General features: G+C 31.7%; 1 protein-coding gene across 1 annotated transcript; it reads right to left on the bottom strand.

Annotated features, from left to right (window-relative positions):
* Nucleotides 1–14,392: 14,392 nt before the first annotated feature.
* LOC128163836 (uncharacterized) lies at nucleotides 14,393–16,880 on the bottom strand. Its single transcript, XM_052827505.1, has 3 exons — nucleotides 16,779–16,880; nucleotides 16,596–16,651; nucleotides 14,393–16,498 (listed from the first exon to the last, which is right to left on the bottom strand). Exon 3 carries the CDS (start codon nucleotides 16,492–16,494, stop codon nucleotides 14,497–14,499), a length of 1,998 nt encoding a protein of 665 aa, XP_052683465.1. The 5' UTR covers nucleotides 16,495–16,498; nucleotides 16,596–16,651; nucleotides 16,779–16,880; the 3' UTR covers nucleotides 14,393–14,496.
* Nucleotides 16,881–22,681: the final 5,801 nt, after the last annotated feature.

Here is a 22,681-nt window from a genome sequence, read left to right as displayed (position 1 = left end):
ATACTCACTATAATCTTCTCTGAAATAATCGTGGATTCTTACTGACAGCAAATTTATATCAGTGTACGTAAGACGTCATTCATTCGTTAACAGCTCCCTTTGGCAGATCGTTTGTGTTTACTTCCATAATCTGGATGGGTTTTTTCCTCCGCATTTTTTTTAGTTTGGTACGATTTTAGAGATGGGAAGTGGTTGCAACATTATATGGTTTTCCAATTTCTTAGAAATTTTCAGAGAGAGAGAGAGAGAGAGAGAGAGAGAGAGAGAGAGAGAGAGAGAGAGAGAGAGAATTTGTTAGTTTCTGTGATCAATACACTAAATAAAATAAAGTTCGTTCAAAGAATAAACCCATATATAAGAATCTGACTACTGCATGTGCAGGCAAAGTGTTGTCACTATTGAAATCTTTATAAAAGATTTTTAAATACATAATTTGAATAGAAAAATGTCCTCTTCACCTCGATTCTTAATGGCATGTGGTAACATTTTTTTTTTGTTTTATCACTCTGTTGAATTTCTACAGTAATATTCGACTTTGTGAAAAGTGATCATCATCATCATCATCATCATCATTTTGGCAGTAGAAAACCGATCATCTTTATATTCATAAGCAAGTGTAATTAAAGACGCATATTTGTTTATTTTTCCTCTATGTAAATGTATGCACGTGAAAGCATGTTTTTGAGAGTGTTAATGCATGTTGTGTGAATGATTGAATCCAAGAACAAAAACTGATTTAGGTTTTTACTTTAGATGGAATATTAGATCATCCGGAAGGATGAATTACGATCCGAAATCCCTGGATGATTCTCTGCCATTTAGTCAATGGAAAGGTGTTTGAAAAGTAACTGAATGACAAAGCAATGTATGTCGGTCAAAGTTCGGGTCCTTACAGTTAGCACTCAGTTGACGGAGGGGCGCCTGAGGGGCACAGGTTCAGGCATCATTTGAATCTTTTAACAGCTAAGTATGTGGATCATGAAAGTAATGCAACTTACTTAACTATGAATAATAAGTAAATGGAATGCTAGACGTTGAAAGGTAAAATAGAGCTACACAAAAGTATCATAATGCACGAAATCGTGCAGAGAGTTATCTCCCTGTGCTACAATGCAAGTTACATACATGTATGAGTCATCGAAAATATTTAGAGCTTACCCTTTCAAGAAAAAAATTGTTCTCAAGTCCTGTCATCCTTTTATTTACAGCTCTAAAAAATGTTGTAGGAAGTAAAGTGCATCATTGTATTTCAAATGAAAAAGTTTTGCACATAAGCTTTGCAAAGAGATTAAGCTCCCTTGATGGATCTTATGCACCCGAAAAACCCCCCAGATCAGGGCCATTACGTTTTAGGTTGCCCCTTACTTTGTCATTTTGTACTTCCTTCAAAAACTTTGACCTTCTTTACAGCTTTTATTTGAATTCAAATGTGATAACCAATTATTCCTTATTATAATCTTTCATGAATTCTATTTTTTTTTTCCCCAGGAGCATAGCGGTTTAGGTTTTGCCTTACTTTTCCTATGTTTGACAATCCTTAAAATGTATGTAACACTGTTGGTGAGGTTATACCCGTTAAATCGATTAACTAACTGATTTATTTTATTTTCATGAACGATATTCAACACCATGCAATTTGCTCTTTGTGCAACATTTTTGACGATAGACAATTTCTTTATTCTCTTCATTTTATTTACAGTCTTAAAGGGACTTAGACACGATTTGACTTAAAATTTTCAATTTTTTTTTCCCATTTTCAATGTTTATGATAATAAACATGGAAGTTTATAATGCTATGTCAAAATTTGAAAGTCAAATATCAAGTTATTAGCAAGATGCAGAATTCATACTTCTTTGTTTTGTAAACAAAGCTCAAATATTGTCATTTTTAATTATGTGTTGTATTTGTGTAAGTTTTAATCAAAATGTATCTTTCTTTTTTTTTTTTTGATAATAGTATTTATGAAGATATTCAATTAGTTTATTTTTTTTTTACATGTCATTTCGTCTAAGAAATGGCAATTCTCAAAAAGTAAAGAAACGGTTGTGGAGATAAGTGTCATTAACGACAAGCTTATGTCATAGCACGTATTGACGCAATTATAATAAACAAATTCAATGATTTTTACAAGAAAATTGTTTATTTTTATAACTTTGTCCTTATGAACAGGTTAGTTTTAACAATTCTCAAAACAAAGTATCTTTACTATATAAAAAAAATTAAAGTTTCTGAAACGGTCTTGTCTTTTAAAATCATAGTTTTGCAATGCGTTTTTAAAATAATGACATGTGTTGCAGACATGTTTACATGAGTGTTCAAAATTTATAAAGGCTGACCTCGACCGCTTAAATAGGTGCAGTATTTCGAATTCTAAAATTAATAAGATCAATTTCTAAACAGAAAATATTACATTTTATGAAACTGGTCTGAATTTTTTATTTTATAATTCCTGAAAAAAAAATGCTATTGAATAATAAAGAAAACATTAAAAGTGTTATCTTTTTAACACAAAAATATAGGAGATCCACATAAAATTGTAAATATCATTATAAACTAAAAACTATAGTTTTAATTGGATAACAGACAAAAATTCTACAGTTTTAAGTAATTTTGTGGTCAAAAAATTATTTATTATTTCTATTTTAAATATTTGAAAGTAAGCTATATTTCGTGAAGAAATATTCCATATTTTAAAATACCGGTATTTAACGTTTGAATATTTTCCCTTTTTACATAAAGCTCTTCTCTTCAAGGAAGTAATTAAAGTTTAAAAATGGCAACGCTCATCCAGTCCTCTTAAACCTAATCTAGGACTGAAAACTTGTTGTTTTATTCTTCATACAGAGCTCTTCATGTTTCGGAAAGTTTGAGTTGTTTACAACAGTCCCTGACAAAACAACTGTTCTTGGTTCAAAATGTATACCATCATACAAGAATGTCGAGTAGGACGTTCTAGAATAGCCGTCAAATGCCAATATTTTTCTTATGATCAGGCATGAAGTGTACTTATGTCTATTTAAAGCAATATGAGCTGTATTTCTTAGAATCTTATTTTGCTGCAAAAACCTGCTCGTACGACAAGAATGCGTATAACTTAAACTTTTATGATAAATAAGAATTGAAAAATTCATTAGTTTTTGTCAAAGGAAATATTTCTCTTCTAATGAATATATAACTAATCAATTTTTGTACAGGACGACAATCATTCAGTTTTGCTCCAAATAAGGCTTCTTAACAGCCTTTTCCACAAAAATATGGCTAACAGAAATTTAAAAACCATGATATTTTTGTCATTTTAGTACAAAAGAACATTTTAGTAAAAAAAAACTCAACATGAAAAATGCAGCTCATATAGCTTTAAATTCTAGATTCGGCTCGAGAAATATAAATTCCTTACAATTTGTTAATCTATTTTCTTTTTTCTGCTGGAAAGCTGCATTTTATGTACTTTTTTCATCTTTTGCAATTCAACTGTCCTTCAATACATACAGCTAAGCGGCATTATGATACCGCCTTTTTAAAAATAAAAATGTCAAAACTGCACACAAGCGCGCTTAAATATCCTATACTTGCAACACAAATTTTGGCGAACGCTCTATCTGCAGAACACGCCTCGGAGCAGACACTAGCAAAGTGACAGATTCAACCCTTTTCTCATTGGTTGATGAATGAATATTATAATATATTATATATCATATTTTCATATTGGCATTATACTAGTCTGTTATATTCCTTTCAAGTACCCTGTCTAAATTCCATTGTGTATAAATTTGTTGTCTGTTAGGCATTAACTTCATTGTTATAATGCATAAGGACCCCATCGGAAATAACCTTAAGTTTTTAACACAGCTTAAATTTATTGACTATCCTTACATAAGGTAATATCTATCATTTATATGTCATGTAATCTATATAATGATAAAGGGGCTGCCAACCCCCACCCCACACACACTTTTTTGCGCAGCAAAGATTTTTCTTAAATTTACATACAAAAAATTGAATTAACGTGGTGTTCCCCCCCCCCCCTTTTCTGTGACCATGGAAAAATTGAATTGAAAAGAAGGAAATAAACAGTGAAATTGAAGTGAAATATATACCTGCACCCCTACACCCCCCGGACTAGGATTTTCAGGATTTTGGATAGTAACCTTTACCATTTTTTTTCTTGTCAAGATTTTTTGATGAATCTGCCCCCCCCCCCCTTTCAAAAACGATGATACGTGCCTGTTTAGTATCTTTTAACAACAGTCTTTGTCATAAACAAATCAGTTTAAGAAGCCGTTTACATTTTGGTCCAAATGCAATGTGTGCAATTTGGCGGTACATCCCCCATACAATAAAAGTTAATTTACAATATTCAAATATCTCAAATTGAAGAAATTGGAAAAAATTGACCAAAAATGCTAACCTAATATGCTACAAAATAAATAGCTCCCGTTCTAAAAAAAAAAAATCGGATGGACGACGTCCGATTTTTTTCCAGACCCGGAGCTATGTACCTTCAGGTAGCCACAAAAGTGCCTAGTCTAATCAAGAATTGCGACTTGTTTTACGTATATGTATGTCTTATCAAGTTGTACAATTCGCGCCAAGAACCATTTCTCGCCAGTGCATCGTTACATGAACGTCCGGGATTTAATCGACACATTAATTATAATTATATACGAATAATGACGTAACATTTATGCACTGGCGAGAAATGGTACTTTGCGAGAATTCATCGCAGTCAAGCAATAGTTTAAGCAATTGGTCAACCCGTTTCTAAGCACACCGTTCTGGAAAGTTCTTTCCATTCTGGCACGTAGCATCGTTTTCGAAAGGGGGGAGCAAACTCATATATATATATATATATATATATATATATATATATATATATATATATATATATATATATATATATATATATATATATATATATATATATATATATATATATATAAATATATATATATACATCCAAAAAAATCTTGAAAATCCTAATCGGGGGGGGGGGGGGGACAAGTTTTCCTTTAACATCAATAACATTTTTTATTTCCTTGTTTTCAACTCAATTTTTACATGGCCACATAAAAGTGGATGGGGGGGGGGGACTCCTTGTTCATTCAATTTTTTTTAATGTAAATTTAAGAAAAATCTTTCCTGCCCAAAAAAGTGGGGGTTGGGGGAGCGGGAGGGGGAGGGGGAGGGAGGCCCCCTGGAGAAATTACAAGACTTTTATCAAGCCATTATCAAAAATTACAAGACATATATCAAATTGGTCAAATTTTTATGAAGCAATATCTATACTCATCCTTTCCCCATTCCTCCAACCTCTGCATTGGATTATTATTTTGTTCAAATTAAAATGAATTGTACGGACAAGTACAGTTCATTACAATATGTTTTTGATGTTTAAGGGTATACGTTCTTTTGATAGACAATTTCTCTTTCTCTATTTAAAGCCTGTTTACAGAGGTGAATGTACATGTAAAATAATTTGAATAGAATGACTAGGACAAATGTAAACTTTAGAATTAGTTCATTAGCATCATTTGCAATTGATAACATTTTAAATGTCTAAAATTGAATAAGGATTTTCTATTCTGAAAGAGCAGATTTGGAACACAAATTTATAAACAACCCCAAAATTTATATCACAGTTTATTCAATACCAGTACTTGATTAATGTATCAATTTATATTTCAAATTTCAATTTGTTTATTTTCTTAAACCATCATTAAACCATCTAATGATAAAAAATATTGGATGAAAATCCTTATAAAGATTATTTTTTTTTTTTAAATACGAATATATGGTAAAATTAACAATAGAGGGTCATTACATCTGATATACCCATCATATCTAGATATGTAGACAGAACCTAATGGACGACTAAACATTCACACACTGGGTGGCCAAAAGACAGAAGATCATTTTACCTGTATGCGCATTTTTTATCGACCGCAGCATCGGCCAATCATTTGCAATTGATAACATTTTAAATGTCTAAAATTGAATAAGGATTTTCTGTTCTGAAAGAGCAGATTTGGAATACAAATTTATTAACAACCCCAAAAATTATATCACAGTTTATTCAATACCAGTACTTGATTAATGTATCAATTTATATTTCAAATTTCAATTTGTTTATTTTCTTAAACCATCATTAAACCATCTAATGATAAAAAATATTGGATGAAAATCCTTATAAAGATTATTTTTTTTTTTTTAAAATACGAATATATGGTAAAATTAACAATAGAGGGTCATTACATCTGATATACCCATCATATCTAGATATGTAGACAGAACCTAATGGACGACTAAACATTCACACATTGGGTGGCCAAAAGACAGAAGATCATTTTACCTGTATGCGCATTTTTTATCGACCGCAGCATCGGCCAATCATTTGCAATTGATAACATTTTAAATGTCTAAAATTGAATAAGGATTTTCTGTTCTGAAAGAGCAGATTTGGAACACAAATTTATTAACAACCCCAAAAATTATATCACAGTTTATTCAATACAAGTACTTGATTATTGTATCAATTTATATTTCAAATTTCAATTTGTTTATTTTCTTAAACCATTGAAATACAATGGTACATGAGGTACAAAATTGTGAACAAAATTTGCGTTAAAGGTCTAAGAAATTGTATGTACAATGTAATTATACTGTAATACTACATCATCACTAAGTAATACATGTATCAATAAGCATAGGTAAGAAAAGAATGTGATACATGTAATACAAGTATAAAAAGTGTATAAAAATACAAAAAGTGGACGATCATATAGAATACAGAATTTGATTGGCATTTAGTACGTGAATAATAATTATAAATACTAATATGAGTTAGGCTGGTTGTTTGAAATAATGTTTTGTAGATAAAGAAAGATAACTCTTGCTGATTGAAGCAGTAATGTATGTTCAAAAGCACCGCTTCATTATGTTTTTGTAATAAGAATTTACAATGTATATATCTATATATTATTTTTATATGCATTGGATATTTTTAAATTTATGCTGCGATAGTACATATGATAATTTTCTTTTTATCATGATTGGACACATAATCAAATTTTACAAAATTCTAGCCGCGCTTCATCTCATTTGAATCTAATGATAAAAAATATTGGATGAAAATCATTATAAAGATTTATTTTTTAGAAAATACGAATATATGGTAAAATTAACAACAGAGGGACATTACATCTGATATACCCATCATATCTAAATATATAGACAGAACCTAGTGGATGACTAAACATTCACACACTGTGTGGCTAAAAGACAAAGATCATTTAAAATGTATGTGCACTTTTTATCGAGCGCGGCAACGGCCAATCAGTCTTTATATAAATACAGTTAAAAGCGGAAATCCTGAACATACATTTTCCCAGGGGTTTTTGATGAATAATTTCGGGAGGAGGGAGGTCCGTTACCTTTTTTCGGTAATTTTTCTACGTAGAATTCCCCCCCCCCCCCCCCACTCCCGATAAAAGATTTCTTTATGTATTTCGATGTTAAAAAACTTAAATTGAATTCTTCTTGTAAAAGAGGTTTAAATATTCAATGGAACTTCATAAAATAAATCCAAGTCTGACTCTTCAAAAAGGTTTGGGTTTGGTCTTAATTGTTATTTATGAAAAATTACGTATTTGAATATCATTCGGTTAAACACGTGGAACAAACTTTTCCGTATATATGTGTATTTTCATCTACCTATTGCCTCATCGCTCATTCATACCTTTTGTGTGACCTAGGATTTTAACGATGTCGACCGGTACATGTATCTATGAGAAAAGCATATTTTTCAAAACGAAATACACAAACTTTCTTGATTGATGCGTTCCTTTGTTTTGAATTCCCTCGTCAAGGAGAAGATTCAAAATTGAAAATTTCATGTGAACAGACTCTGTTACGTTAAAAAAAGATTAAGCACATATTCCGACATTTATCTTTTTTTCAAAAATTAAGTTATCAAAATACCAGCAACTAAAAAAAGTAATAAAAAATACCAACCAGGTAGTCTCGGTGAGTATTTGTTCATCATGCGTAAGCATAAGAAAAAAAAATGCAATATTCAAGAAATTGTCTGACTCTTATTGACCATGTCAAATTAATTTTGTTTCAAGTAGGCAATTGTTCACAACAGCAAGAATTTCCCTCTTAGATACAGCAAGTAGTCGGTCACATTTTTCAGTTTATTCATTTTAGTTACAATTCATTTAATAGTCTAATAAAATTTGGTATGAAGTTTCAACATACAACTCTTCATTGCTTAATAAAAACGAAAGGCTGCATGGAAAAACATTTACAGCGCATTCTTTTAATTATTTTTTTCATCTGAGACGGCTTTATTAAAAAAACTGTTAAAAAGGCAAAAGTGCAAAGATACAAAGGCGAAGGAGCAAAAGTGCGATTATAGTTTTAAATGCTTTGAATTTAGAAACTTGGATGTAACATATTTATGTCCGTTGTAAAACGTTATAATACACTAGTAAATTAATCCTTACGCACAAATTCGTCTTGAAAAAAACACCACTTAAGTCGTAACTAAACAAAACAATCGACTACAAGACTCCATCCAATAATAGCTCTCTTTGGAAAGTGGTTTGTTTATTTGTGTCAAAGTCCGGATGCTTTGCCTCTAATTTCCCCCTTATTTCAAGCGTTTGCAAAGATTGCACAGCTGTGATGTGGGATACGACAAAGTAATTTTGGTTTTTTTCTCTTCAAATTCTTAGAAAGATTCTTATAGAGAGAGAACCAAAGTTTACATGTGTGATGATTACACTTTGAAAATTTTCGACAAAATGAAAAGTCAGTCCAGGAATAATCAAAATCTATACTTATTTAACCACTGCATGGTACAACGCAATTTACTTACTATTTTGAAATTTTTATGTTTATAATTTTCAAAAATATCATTATCACTTTCATTTTCAATATTTTGTTTAGAAATTATCTACTAACGTTTAAGGTATGTTGTTTGAAATAAACAAACAAATTTTTCTGTTTTCTCTTTGTTGTCACCAACCTCATCATTTTTATTAGAACCATTTTAACAAGAGCTTGGACTTTGGGTAGTTGTGTCAAACAGCAATGTGATTTTGGCCTGTCTATTTCATTGCTGGCCACTTAGCCATGGCTCGTTGAAATCAAAAAGATTTGTCCTGCATTTTAGCTTAGACCACGCAATCGGTGTATATTTGCTTGAAACCAACGTTATTTTAAAATTGTTTTGATGGAAGAAATAGAAAGCTATGTCCTACTGAAAGTCCAAGGCCTTGTTAAAATGGTTCTAATTATTAGAAACATGGTCAAAAGGAATCCCTAACATAGAGGAGTATGTACAATGTAATTGATCAGGCAATAGATTGGTATGGTATTTCGTGTAAAACACAGGGAAATGACATTGTATACCTACATGCAAATGTATGCTGTGGAACATTTAATTTCGTGGGGGCCAATTTTCATGGATTGTTGGTTCTTTGTTTATTCGTGGGGATATTTCGTGGATGAGTCAGATTTCAGTTTCCTTTATAACCTTTTATAATTAGTTTTCGTTTAGGATGTGAATTCATTGGCGAGGGTTACCCGCGAATACCTCGAGAATTGAGCCATCATGAATTGTAATGATTCCACAGTCAAAAACTTATTTTTAAAAATAAATCAGATGAAAGATGATATTAAACTGTTTTCTGTAATCCTTTAGCCGTTAAGTGAGCATATAGTAATAGTTAAGCAGCCAATTATGATCAAAGTACTGAAAGTACTGAGAGCGCTAAGTCGGGAAGAAAGTGTTAAAAATATATCGATTGATATAAAAATACATGTAAAGAATCATATTGTTCGTTATTGAGAAAAATGTACTTACTCAGAATTCTGAAATGATGTAGAGTTTGGATGTGTCTAAGTTATAGAATGCATATTGTTTTAATGATTAATGCATGCTGTCGTGTTACATGAAAACTGATGACTTTTAAAAAAAAAAATCATAATAAAAGAATTTCGCAATAAATGTAAGTGTATCTTTATTTCTGAAGCATAGAATGATTTATCCATTCACTGTAAAGTCATAATTTCCAATTTACAATATAACAATCTGCCTTAAAGCATGTTGAAAAAATGCTTGATTTTAAAATTTTAGCAGTTTCTGGAAATCGAGATCAATTGTAGCAATTTCATAACGATATTGCTTGTTAGTCTTAAACAGATTTCGCTACTGTTTAGCAGAGCTACAGAATGCATACTTCTTGTGAAGAAAACAAAATAAGATTGTCGCCAATAACAACGATCAAATGATGATTAATATTATTTTTATTTATGTTTACTTGCTAATTTTCATCATTTCTTTGTTTTTACACTTGACAACTTCCAAACAAAAAATAATAATAATGATAATAAACACTAAAGAATACAGTGGCAAACTAGGATACCAATATTATTGCAAAATAAAAAGCCAAAAAGTTATGACAAAAATAAGATAATACTAATCGCAGTACAGATCTGCCTTGCCCTCCGATCCCGCAATACATGTATCTACCTCTAACTATACTAACTGAACACAAGTCACCGTACTGTAACTTTTCTGTTTACTTTATAAGAAAAGAGAAAACTCTACTACAAAAACAGAGCTTTGTATCAAATTTCTGATTTATTTTCCGCGATTAGAAATCGTCGCGAACAAAGTGGAAATTAGATACACGCGAAAAAAACTGATATACGGTATTCTAGGATATATCATTGAATTTGATGAAGTCTAGCTCAGATCTCATCAGACGTAAAAAGTATCGTGTTTTTAACAAGTTTTATTAAAAAGATGTTGTCATGGACGCCTATACAGATGTCACAACAGTATTTCACCGTACTAGGTTCACGTAAAAATCTACCTGAGGCAAAACCATTCCCGAATTCTCCTTCGAATTTGGGCCGTTTCCGCCTGCGATAGGGGCTACCTTTTTATGAGATGAAAAAAAAATGTGTAAGATGTCTGACTATTCACGTTTTGTAATAATGCGAGCTATGTCATTTTTTGTGATGTGTGTTGTTTTTTATGGGATAAGGGGTGATAAGTTCTTAGCTTGTAGTATTGTGCTTTTCAAGCACACGTGTAACTTCGACGTAAACAAACTCTTGTGCCTTGCTAGATGTACTTGTGTTTTTGATACTAAATTGGAGAAGTGTTGTTTTAAAAAATCAAAAGGATTTTCGCAAAAGTTTGTTTTGAATTTATAACTTGTATCTAAATGTGCGCATTTATGGTAGGGATATATAGTAAACTTTAATACTGTAGTGGCACCTGCAATACATACAAAATCTGCCGGAAAGGCCCGAGAAGTTGCCATTGGAGGGAGGAACTGTTTTCACCAGCGTAACAGAGGTCATATTAAAGAAAACTCGTAGCCATGTAATAGGCCACGGGTTCTTTTAGAAAAAAATGAACAAAGAAAGAAAACTTATAGTATATTTTCGACGTTATCAAGCAATATTAAATTGGCAAGAAGTTTCATTTCATATATACCAATATAATGGGTACAGTTATCACATAATACGCGAGTTCATTTAAATATCTAATAGTTATATTTAATTCATAGCAATGTTGAATCTTACACATCACTTTCAATTTTACTGTTACTTAGTGTTTTTATCACTGCATAATTTGTCCATACTCCACTGTACATAAATTCAATCATTAATAAAATCATATTTGCAAATTAAACGAAGTTAGCTGGTATCATGTTATAAAGGTTATTACATATATTAACTGTAGTATTTCAAGTAACTCGACAATTATATTTTTTTTCATAAATAATAATCAAATCATTGGTTTTGGATAATTATGAAATTACATACCAATGCAAATTGATAGAAAAATATTCCTGAAATATTGCATTCAGAAAACGAAGCCTAAAATAAATGTTTATATCGTGGAAAGGGCCCGGTGTTAATCGAAAAATTTGTACATAAAAATTCTGCATTTTTATATAAAACACAACCTATTGATATTGTAGAATTATTCCAATTATTACTAAACACCTAAAGCACAATTAAATGTATTTAACATCCATTTTTTTTTCGAAATAAATTATCATGATATTGCTTTTGGAGCACCCGTATCTGATATATAATAATGACATTTAATGAAACTTATTAATTTAATACTGGTAGAACAAATGCATCTACATGCAGGATAACTTGAAGATAATTAAGTTCTCCCTACTGCATAGCTATGATTTTTCCAGAGTACGACTTCTCCATTACACGACTTCTCCATCATCCGCCGGAAGGGGGCGATATATAGGAAACGCGAAAACGAAAGTGGAAGTAGGTTTACAAATCTGGCGACAAAAAAGCGCTGCAGCTATGCTTAGCGCTTTAAAAAGGAAGCATTGGGATTGTGCGAAGGAAAGTCTTATCTTTTAATTGTTTATGTTTTCGTTGTGCAAACCTTAAAATAAAAACCCCTGTATATTCAAATTTTCTTTTAAATCACCTATTTATAAACTTTAACTTTTCAAATGAAGGTTTTTGAAAGAGTTATAATTTTTTACTAGTTGTGTTTTTCATTAAAAAAGTAAAATATAGAAATAAGACTGGAAAAAAACATATATACAATTTATTAATCACAGATCAGCCTTTACAATGGTGGAATAGGTCGCGTAATGTATAAAACTTTTTTTGCAGGTTGCAGGGCACTGGGGATGAAACCAATCTCGGAGACTCACTGAGAGTTTCAGTTGAGCATGGGTATCCGGATACTGAACGACTCACTGCGTTGAACTAAATAAAATGATAACTCTTTTTTTTAACTCATTGTTTTGTAAAATTGAATAAAAAATCGGTAGGGATTTAAGAACTGATAGTTTTAAGCCGGAATATTTTTAAAAATAGTTACTGAAAACTTATTTTTTTTTTATCTATTTAGTGCCTCTACCATTCATAAATTGTTTTTCATTTTTTAAAAGTTTAAAAAATTCATTGTAAAATATTTACAATGAAGAAAATTTCAATAGTAGTGTAAACTTTTATGAGATTTTCCTTAATTTTACAAAACAAAATTCAATGGCCATTAACTCAAATAGTAGGTCATTAAACTGCTTCAACCCAATACAACCAAAGTCTATTACATACAATAGATGTTTTTTTTTATTATATTTAGTGGATTTTTTTTTTTCATTCTTAGTAAACGTCATCCTTAAGAATATCAGAAAAAAACCATGCTATAGGTATCTCTCATGCTTAACTTTGATTTTCCATGAAAAATGAGAAATTTCAAATGTAAGCGACAAACGTCTTTTTTCATTAAATTTATGTGTTTATTAATTAAAGTAATATAAACACGTCAATATAGACATTACTAAACAAGAAACATTGGGTTCCATTATAAATGCCGTCACGGGAAAAAAAAGATTCAAATCCCAAGATTTCAATATGAATTCGCATCCATAAACCCTAGATAACCATCAAAATCTCTTTTAACAAAAAAATATTGAGATTATTTGTTTATCTTTTCTATTTTAATATTTTTGTACAATATATTTACACATTTAATCATACGTTGGTCTCAAACATTGTACAAAGAACGACAATAAGGCAAGAGAATGTTTTTATGACATATTATCAATTGACCGACCCATATTAATCTCTCATCATAATTAATTATTATCTGATTAGTCTTTGATTAGGTAAACTGTCGTCTTAAAATCATTAACAAATCAACAAAAGACACAGTTGACATTCCAGCATCAAACGGCATGTTTTATCACCTCAATTGTTACAACTATTGTAAACTTGCCTTTTAATCCCAATTCATACAAACACATTTTATAAAAATAATATACATCATTTATCATTTTTAACAAAAACTGTTTGTCAATTTAACATCCATGACAAATTAAACAAGAAAAGAGTAACTGTTGTATTTTCAACAATACTAGTAAAACGGCAATCGTGAGTTTGTAATGGTCAGTCTTTCGTCATAGATCCGTTTTGACGTCACAATTGGATAGGTTATGGTATTTTAAAGCTCAAATGTTGATATACAGCAATCATTTAGAGTTTATATGAAAAGCAATATAAAAATATCATGCATATATTTTATATGCTGGTTTAAGAGAAGCTATGCATTTTAGATTAATTTTTTTCATCAAAAACGCTGGAGATACCCCCCCCCCCCCCCTTACCAAAAAAACCACAGAAATTTGTAGCTGATTTCCTTCATATTTCCTTAAAAAGACAGTCATAAACAAGAACTTTTATAATAAATTTTTAACAATTAAGCCCCGGTACTCTTTACAAAACTAACCTTTTGAAATAAAACATTATTAGGAGAATTCATACCTTAAATATGGAACACCCCCCCCCCAAAAAAAAACAAAAAAAAAACTGTAGGCCACTTTCATATACATGTACTAGATCTTGACCTTTTTTATTACTTACTTAATTACAACTCAGTCATCATAATTTAACGCTATTGATAATCAATGCACTGCTGAATGTCATTACAACGTATTAATTCGTTGTCTGGTGGCAAGTTCTATTCCAAAAACTGGATATTGTTTAAGTGACTGTTGAAATGAAAACCGGGCAGCCTGGATGTTGCCCGTGATCTGTTGACAGATCCCCAGGATCTCCCAAGAAATATCCAAAGTTAAATCATGTACAATGACATCTTTGTTATTTACTAGGGCCTGGAGATTATCTAGCGCCGTCTGTGATCTCAATGTGTCATTATGTCTACAACTTAAATACTCAAGCAAACATAAAAGAATACAAGGCGGAATATTAATATAATGTCGGTTGCCCAAGTAACTAGACTGCTGTTCCAACAGCAGTTCCGTAATATAACAAATCTTATTGTCAAGTATAAGATTTTTTGTCATTGCTTGTCTCATTTTTATAAACCAAGGCCGGCCACCTACAGCTTCAGTATACGCCCAACGTTGTGCCTCATCTAACATGACATATGGTTGTGACATCTTGACCTTTGAGATATCTATTATAGATAACGCTTCCTTGTATCTGAATGTTTTGTAATAGAACATTGCAATGTACAGCATGTCCGACAAATATCCAAATTTCATTGATAATCTTAGCAAGTGACATGCCTTTTTGTCTCTGATATATATATTTTTGTTGTCATTTTTATCGATGTATTTATTGTGTAATACAAAAGCAGTACGTTGAAGGATTGTGGCTGTAATCTGTTGTAACATAATAACCGTATAACTATTCAGAGGTAAATAAATCAACTGTTCTATTACGAGAAGTGCTTTTGCACAGTCTTGTAGGTTGTTTACACTCAAACGATCACAATTTTTTATTTCTTCAGATAATTTAAAATCAAACACATACTCAGATCCCAAATTGCAATCGCCAGAAACTATAAGCCTGCCGGGAAAAATAAAGCCTTGAGGGATATAGTGTATCATCGATGAAATGTGAAGCAGCAGAAAAAAACCTTTCTCATACAAATGATAGAGTCTTCTGAATAGATTTCGTTGGTCTTCACCATATATACGGCTTAAGAATAAGTTATTTTTTGGAATAAAAAAATTAGGGCAAACCCCCTCATACACCCATTTGAGAATAAGTTTAAAGCAGATCCAGAATCCGGCTAATATATTTTTCGGACACCACTGAGGTAGCATGTTTTGTTGTATGGCCCAAAAAATGGCTGTTTTCATGTGATATGAACACAGCAGTTTCTCTTCATCGCTTAATCCAGCATTTATCACTTCATTTAGGAACAACTTCAGCAAGCCGTAAGTTAAAAATTGCGTATGATTCATTGAATAGATAAGTTTGTTTTCTGCCTGAGAAAAAGATATCCTCCACTCGATATCTGCGTGGTTTCCAACTTTGTGTCCTATCGCAACAAAATGACAACCATTTCTGACAATTTCGTCAGTAACATGCTTTTGTGGCCATGAGTGGCATCTGTCTATCCATGAGGATGCAGCGGGAGGCCAAAAATCACTGACAAAACAATGAACAAAGTCGTACATCGCTTTTCCGATATGCTTACTTCTGCATGGTCCATGTATTGTAGAATTAGGTGTTGCACAAGAACATTTGTATTCTCTGAATTTAGAACTTGATATATACAACCCTCCGTTTATCCTTACACAATCAGAATAATCTCGTTTCGATGGGTTTTCAAATGGCAACGAAAGTAAAGCAAATCCAAGTGGACTCTCAGAAGTGTTACATAAAATAAGAGTTTGTTCCTGTGTATTATATAACTCGGAGTGGGACATATCCCAGATAACACGGTGCCTAGGAATTATCATCATTATGTCTATGTCTGATTCTTTTAATCGGAATCCTTCTTTTCTACTACCACTATTCATAATTTCGCAATGATTCTTTCTTCTCAGACGATTGTCCAGGAACTCTTGATTGTCCAATATTTCCCTTCTATAGCTAACCTCTTCTGGGGTCCCTATCTCGTGACACATCCCGTGATACGCTATCTCAGCCAGAAACTGGACAGTCATCTTACTAAAAAATAATTTGTGAGTGATTCATTTTTTTGTCGTTTTAAAATTTCTGTATTAGCAGCACCTTGTTAAATTGACACAAATGCACCCATACTTACATTTGTGGTATTGGTCTTTGGAATTTGTTATTATTAAAGGAATAATGCTAGGAAACCTAAAATGAATCCTCTTAAAATGAATATGAAGTTATTTTATGTACCAACGTGTGAAGATAGGTCTTTGGAAAACCATTGATAATTTGTTTTAGGAAAAGATTCAATATGACGCGTCTTTATACTCACTATATTCTTCTCTGGAATAATCGTGGATTCTTACTGACAGCAAATTTATATCAGTGTACGTAAGACGTCATTCGTTCGTTAACAGCTCTTTTGACAGATCGTTTGTGTTTACTTTCATAATCTGGATGGGTTTTTTCCTCCGCATTTTTTTAGTTTGGTACGATTTTAGAGATGTGAAGTGGTTGCAACATTATATGGTTTTCCAATTTCCTAGACATTTTCAGCGAGAGAGAGAGAGAGAGAGAGAGAGAGAGAGAGAGAGAGAGAGAGAGAGAGAGAGTTTGTTTCTGTGATCAATACACTAATTAAAATAAAGTTCGTTCAAAGAATAAACCCATATATAAGAATCTGACTACTGCATGTGCAGGCAAAGTGTTGTTCATGATCAGTCACTATTTAAGTCTTCAGAAAGGTTTTTTAAATACATGTACATATCTTAAATAGAAAAAAATGTCCTCTTCACCTCGATTCTTAATGGCATGTTGTAACATTTATTTTGTTTTCACTCTGTTGAATTTCTACAGTAATATTCGATTTTGTGAAATGTGATCATCATCATCATCATCATTTTGTCAGTAGAAAACCGATCATCTTTATATTCCTAAGCAAGTGAAATTAAAGAGGATGCATATTTGTTTATTTTTCTTCTATGTAAATGTATGCGCCTGAAAGCATGTTTATTAGAGTGTTAATGGATGTTGTGTAAATGATTGAATCCAAGAACAAAAAAAGATGTAGGTTTTTACTTTAGATGGAATATTAGATCATCCGGGAGGATGAATTAAGATCCGAAATCCCTGGATGATTCTCTGCCATTTAGTCAATGGAAAGGTGTTTGAAAAGTAACTGAATGACAAAGCAATGTATGTCGGTCAAAGTTCGGGTCCTTACAGTTAGCACTCAGTTGACGGAGGGGCGCCTGAGGGGCACAGGTTCAGGCATCATTTGAATCTTTTAACAGCTAAGTATGCGGATCATGAAAGTAATGCAACTTACTATGAATAATAAGTAAATGGAATGCTAGACGTTGAAAGGTAAAATAGAGCTACGCATAAGTACCATAATCCACGAAATCGTGCAAAGAGTTATCGCGCTGTGCTACAATACACATTACATGTGAGTCCTCGAAAATATTTAGAGCAAACCCTAAAAAAAAAATTGTTCTCAAGTTCTGTCATCCTTTCATTTACAACGTGAGAATGGAGCTCCAAATAAATTACGTGTTTTTTAACAAAAAATAACAGAGACTCTAAATGTTGTAGGAAGTAAAGTGTATCATTGTATTTCAAATGAAAAAAGTTTTGCACATAAGCTTTGCAAAGAGATTAAGCTCCCTTGATGGATCTTATGCACCCGAAAAAAAAAAGATCAGGGCTATTACGTTTTAGGTTGCTCCTTACTTTGTCATTATGTACTTCCTTCAAAAACTTTGACCTTCTTTACATCTTTTATTTGAATTCAAATTTGATAACCAATTATTCCTTATTATAATCTTTCACGAATTCTATTTTTTTTTCAGGAGTATAGCGGGTTAGGTTGTTTGCTTTCCAGTTCCTTTGTTTGACAATCCTACAATGTATGTAACACTGTTGGTGAGGTTATACCCGTTAAATCGATTAACTAACTGATTTATTTTATTTTCATGAACGATATGAATATATATATATATAATTCAACATCATGCAATTTGCTCTTTGTGCAACATTTTTGACGATAAACAATGTCTTTATTCTCTTCATTTTATTTACAGTCTTAAAGGGACTTAGACACGATTTGACTTAAATTTTTCAATTTTTTTTTTATCCATTTTCAATGTTTATGATAATAAACATGGAAGTTTATAATGCTATGTCAAAATTTGAAAGTCAAATATCAAGTTATTAGCAAGATGCAGAATTCATAGTTCTTTGTTTTGTAAGCAAAGCTCAAAATGTCATTTTTAAATATGTGTTGTATTGGTGTAAGTTTTAATCAAAATGTATCTTTCTTTTTTTTTGATAATAGCATTTATGAAGATATTCAATTAGTTTAAATTTTTTTACATGTCATTTCGTCTAAGAAATGGCAATTCTAAAAAATAAAGGAAACGGTTGTGGAGATAAGTGTCATTAACGACAAGTTTATGTCATAGCACGTATTGACGCAATTGTAATAAACAAATTTAATGATTTTTACAAGGAAATTGTTTATTTTTATAACTTTGTCCTCATGAACAGGTTAGTTTTAACAATTCTCAATACAAAGTATCTTTACTATATAAAAAAAATTAAAGTTTCTGAGACGGTCTTGTCTTTTTAAAATCATAGTTTTGCAATGCGTTTTTAAAATAACGACATGTGTTGCAGACATGTTTACATGAGTGTTCAAAATTTATAAAGGCTGACCTCGACCGCTTAAAAAGGTGCAGTATTTCGAAATCTAAAATTAAAAAGATCAATTTCTAAACAGAAAATATTACATTTTATGAAACTGGTCTGAATTTTTTATTTTATATTTCCTGAAAATTTATAAAGGCTGACCTCGACCGCTTAAATAGGTGCAGTAATTCGAATTCTAATATTAATAAGATGAATTTCTAAACAGAAAATATTACATTTTATGAAACTGGTCTGAATTTTTTATTTTATAATTATTGAAAAAATGCTATTAAATAATAAAGAAAACATTACAAGTGTGATCTTCTTAACACAAAAATATAGGCGATCCACTTAAAATTGTAAAAATCATTATAAACTAAAAACTTTAGTTTTAATTGGATAACAGACAAACATTTTACGCTTTTTAGTAATTTTGTGGTCAACAAATTATTTATTATTTCTATTTTAAATATTTGAAAGTAAGCTATATTTCGTGAAGAAATATTCCATATTTTAAAATACCGGTATTTAACGTTTGAATATTTCCCCTTTTTACATAAAGCTCTTCTCTTCAAGGAAATAATTAAAGTCTAAAAATGGCAACGCTCATCCAGTCCTCTTAAACCTAATCTAGGACTGAAAACTTGTTGTTCTATTCTTCATACAGAGCTCTTCATGTTTCTGAAAGTTTGAGTTGTTTACAACAGTCCCTGACAAAACAACTGTTCTTGGTTCAAAATGTTTACCATTAGACAAGGATGTCGAGTAGGGCGTTCTAGAATAGCCGTCAAATGCCAATATTTTTCTTATGATCAGGCATGAAGTGTACTTATGTCTATTTAAAGCAATATGATCTGTATTTCTTAGAATTTTATTTTGCTGCAAAAACCTGCTCGTACGACAAGAATGCGTATGACTTAAACTTTTAATATAAATAAGAATTGAAAAATTGATTAGTTTTTGTCAAAGGAAATATTTCTCTTCTAATGAATATATAACTAATCAATTTTTGTACAGGACGACAATAATTCAGTTTTGCTCCAAATAAGGCTTTTTAACGACCTTTTCCACAAAAATATGGCTAACAGACATTTAAAAACCATGAAACTTTTGTCATTTTAGTATAAAAGAACATTTTAGTAAAAAAATTAAAATTTATCGAGAAAAATAAATTTCTAAGACTTTGTTAAACTATTTTCTTTTTTTTTTTTTGCTGGAAAGCTGCATTTTATGTTCTTTTTCATCTTTTGCAACTCAACATACAGCTAAGCGGCATAATGATACCGCCTTTTAAAAATTTAAAATATCAAAAGTGCACACAAGCGCGCTTAAATACATTTTGTAAAATAGCAAAGAAAAAGTTGTTTTACACGCGCGAGCAGATTCTGCAAATGGAGGCACGTATCATAATGGAGGGGGGGGGGGGGGCTTTTTTGCGTAGCAAAGATTTTTCTTAAATTTACATACAAAAAATTGAAATAATATGGAGTTGCCCCCCCCCCCCTTTTTCTATGACCATGTAAAAACTGAGTATAAAATAAGGAAATAAACAGTGAAATTGAATTGAAAAGTGTACTTGCCCCCCAACGGATTAGGTTTTTCAGGATTTTGGGAAGTAGCCTTTTTCCTTATTTTTTCTTTTGCTTGTCAAGACTTTTTGGATTTAGGATGAGTCTGACCCCCCCCCCCCCCATCTTTCAAAAAAAGATGGTACGTGCCTGAAATGGCCTCATTTGAGGCGTTTTCAACAAAGCGAGTGCTTGCAAGCGTTCGCCAAAATTCCCTATACTTGCAACACAAATTTTGGCGAGCGCTCGATCTGCAGAACACGCCTCGGGACAGACACTAGCAAAGTGTCAGATTCAACCCTTTTCTCATTGGTTGATGAATGAATATCATACTATATTATATATCATATTATCATATTGGCATTATACTAGACGGCTATATTCCTTTCCAGTACCCTGCCTAAATTCCATTGTGTATAATGTTTTTTCTGTTATTAACTTAATTGTTATAATGTATAAGGACCCCATTCGGAAATAACCTTTTTAACACAGCTTAAATTTATTGACTATCCTTAAATTAGGTGATATCTATCATTTATATGTCAGGTAATCTATATTTTAATATAAAGCCCCCCCCCCCCCCACACACACACACTTCTTTTTGCCCAGCAAAGATTTTTCTTAAATTTACATTCATAAAAATTGAATCAATATGGAGTTGCCCCCCCCCCCCCTCCTTTTTCTGTGACCATGTAAAAATTGAATTGAAAATAAGGAAATAAAAAGTATAATTGAAGTGAAAAATATACCCCCCCCCCCCCGAATTTATTTTTTGAATAAATATGCCAGGGGGGGGGGGGCTTTTAAAAACGATAAAATGTGCCTGTTTAGTATCTTTTAACAACAGTCTTTGTCATAAACAAATCAGTTTAAGAAACCGTTTAGTTTTTGGTCCACATGTAATGTGTGCAATTTGGCGGGACATCCCTCATAAAAGTTAATTTCCAATATTCAAATATCTCAAATTGAAGAACATGTAATTGGAATAAAAATAATCAAAAATGCTAACCTAATATGCTACAAAATATATAGTTCCCGTTTAAAAAAAAAAATCGGATGGACGACGATCCGATTTTTTTTTCAGACCCAGAGCTATTACCTGCAGGTAGCCACAAAAGTGCTTATTCTAATCAAGAATTTCGACTTGTTTCACCTGTATGTATGTCTTATCAAGTTCTGTAATTCGCGCCAAGAACAATTTCTCGCCAGTGCATTGTTACATAACGCCCGGGATTTAATCGACACATTAATCATAATTATATACGAATGATAACATAACATTTATGCACTCGCGAGAAATGGTACTTGGCTAGAATTGATCGCACGCCAGTTTAGTCCAGCAATAATTTACATGTAAGCAGCTGATAACTAGTCGCTTTTAGATAACGAATTAACACATGCAGCAAAAATTTCAGTCCTCAATATCAGTGAAATAAAAAACACCGGATTCTTTTTTATTTTTCTCTAGATAAAAAAATCATTGGACAATAATAATAGTACATGAGGATTTTTTTCAATAAGAGAAAATTTTAAAACGTGAGGTGCCTGTGAATTTGAGGAGCATAAATGAGAGAAGAATCACGTACATGTATGATGTACATGTCCCGGTACTACCTTTCTTCGGCTACTTCCGAAGATAACGTAAACACTTTTACAAAAATTAAACTGTACACTCTCTGTTAAAACTAAACAAAATCTGCGCTCGGCCCAACGGCCACGCCGAAAGGCGTTTAATATGCTATATAAAGACATGTAACTATTCAAAGTAGCTGGTCAAAGCCGATGGTTATTTTGCCGTTCAATTTTCCGCCAATGTCAATTAGTCAACCCGTTTATAGGCAGCCCGTTCTGGAAAGTTCTTTTCATTCTGGCACGTAGCATCGTTTTTGAAAGGGGGAGCAAACTCATCCAAAAAATCTTGAAAATCCTAATCCGGAGGGGAGGGGGGATAAGTTTTCCTTTAACATCAATTACATTC

This window comes from Crassostrea angulata, chromosome 9 (genome assembly GCF_025612915.1).
Source record: "Crassostrea angulata isolate pt1a10 chromosome 9, ASM2561291v2, whole genome shotgun sequence".
Taxonomy (NCBI): domain Eukaryota; kingdom Metazoa; phylum Mollusca; class Bivalvia; order Ostreida; family Ostreidae; genus Magallana; species Magallana angulata.
This window is presented reverse-complemented; position numbering and strand designations above follow the sequence as displayed.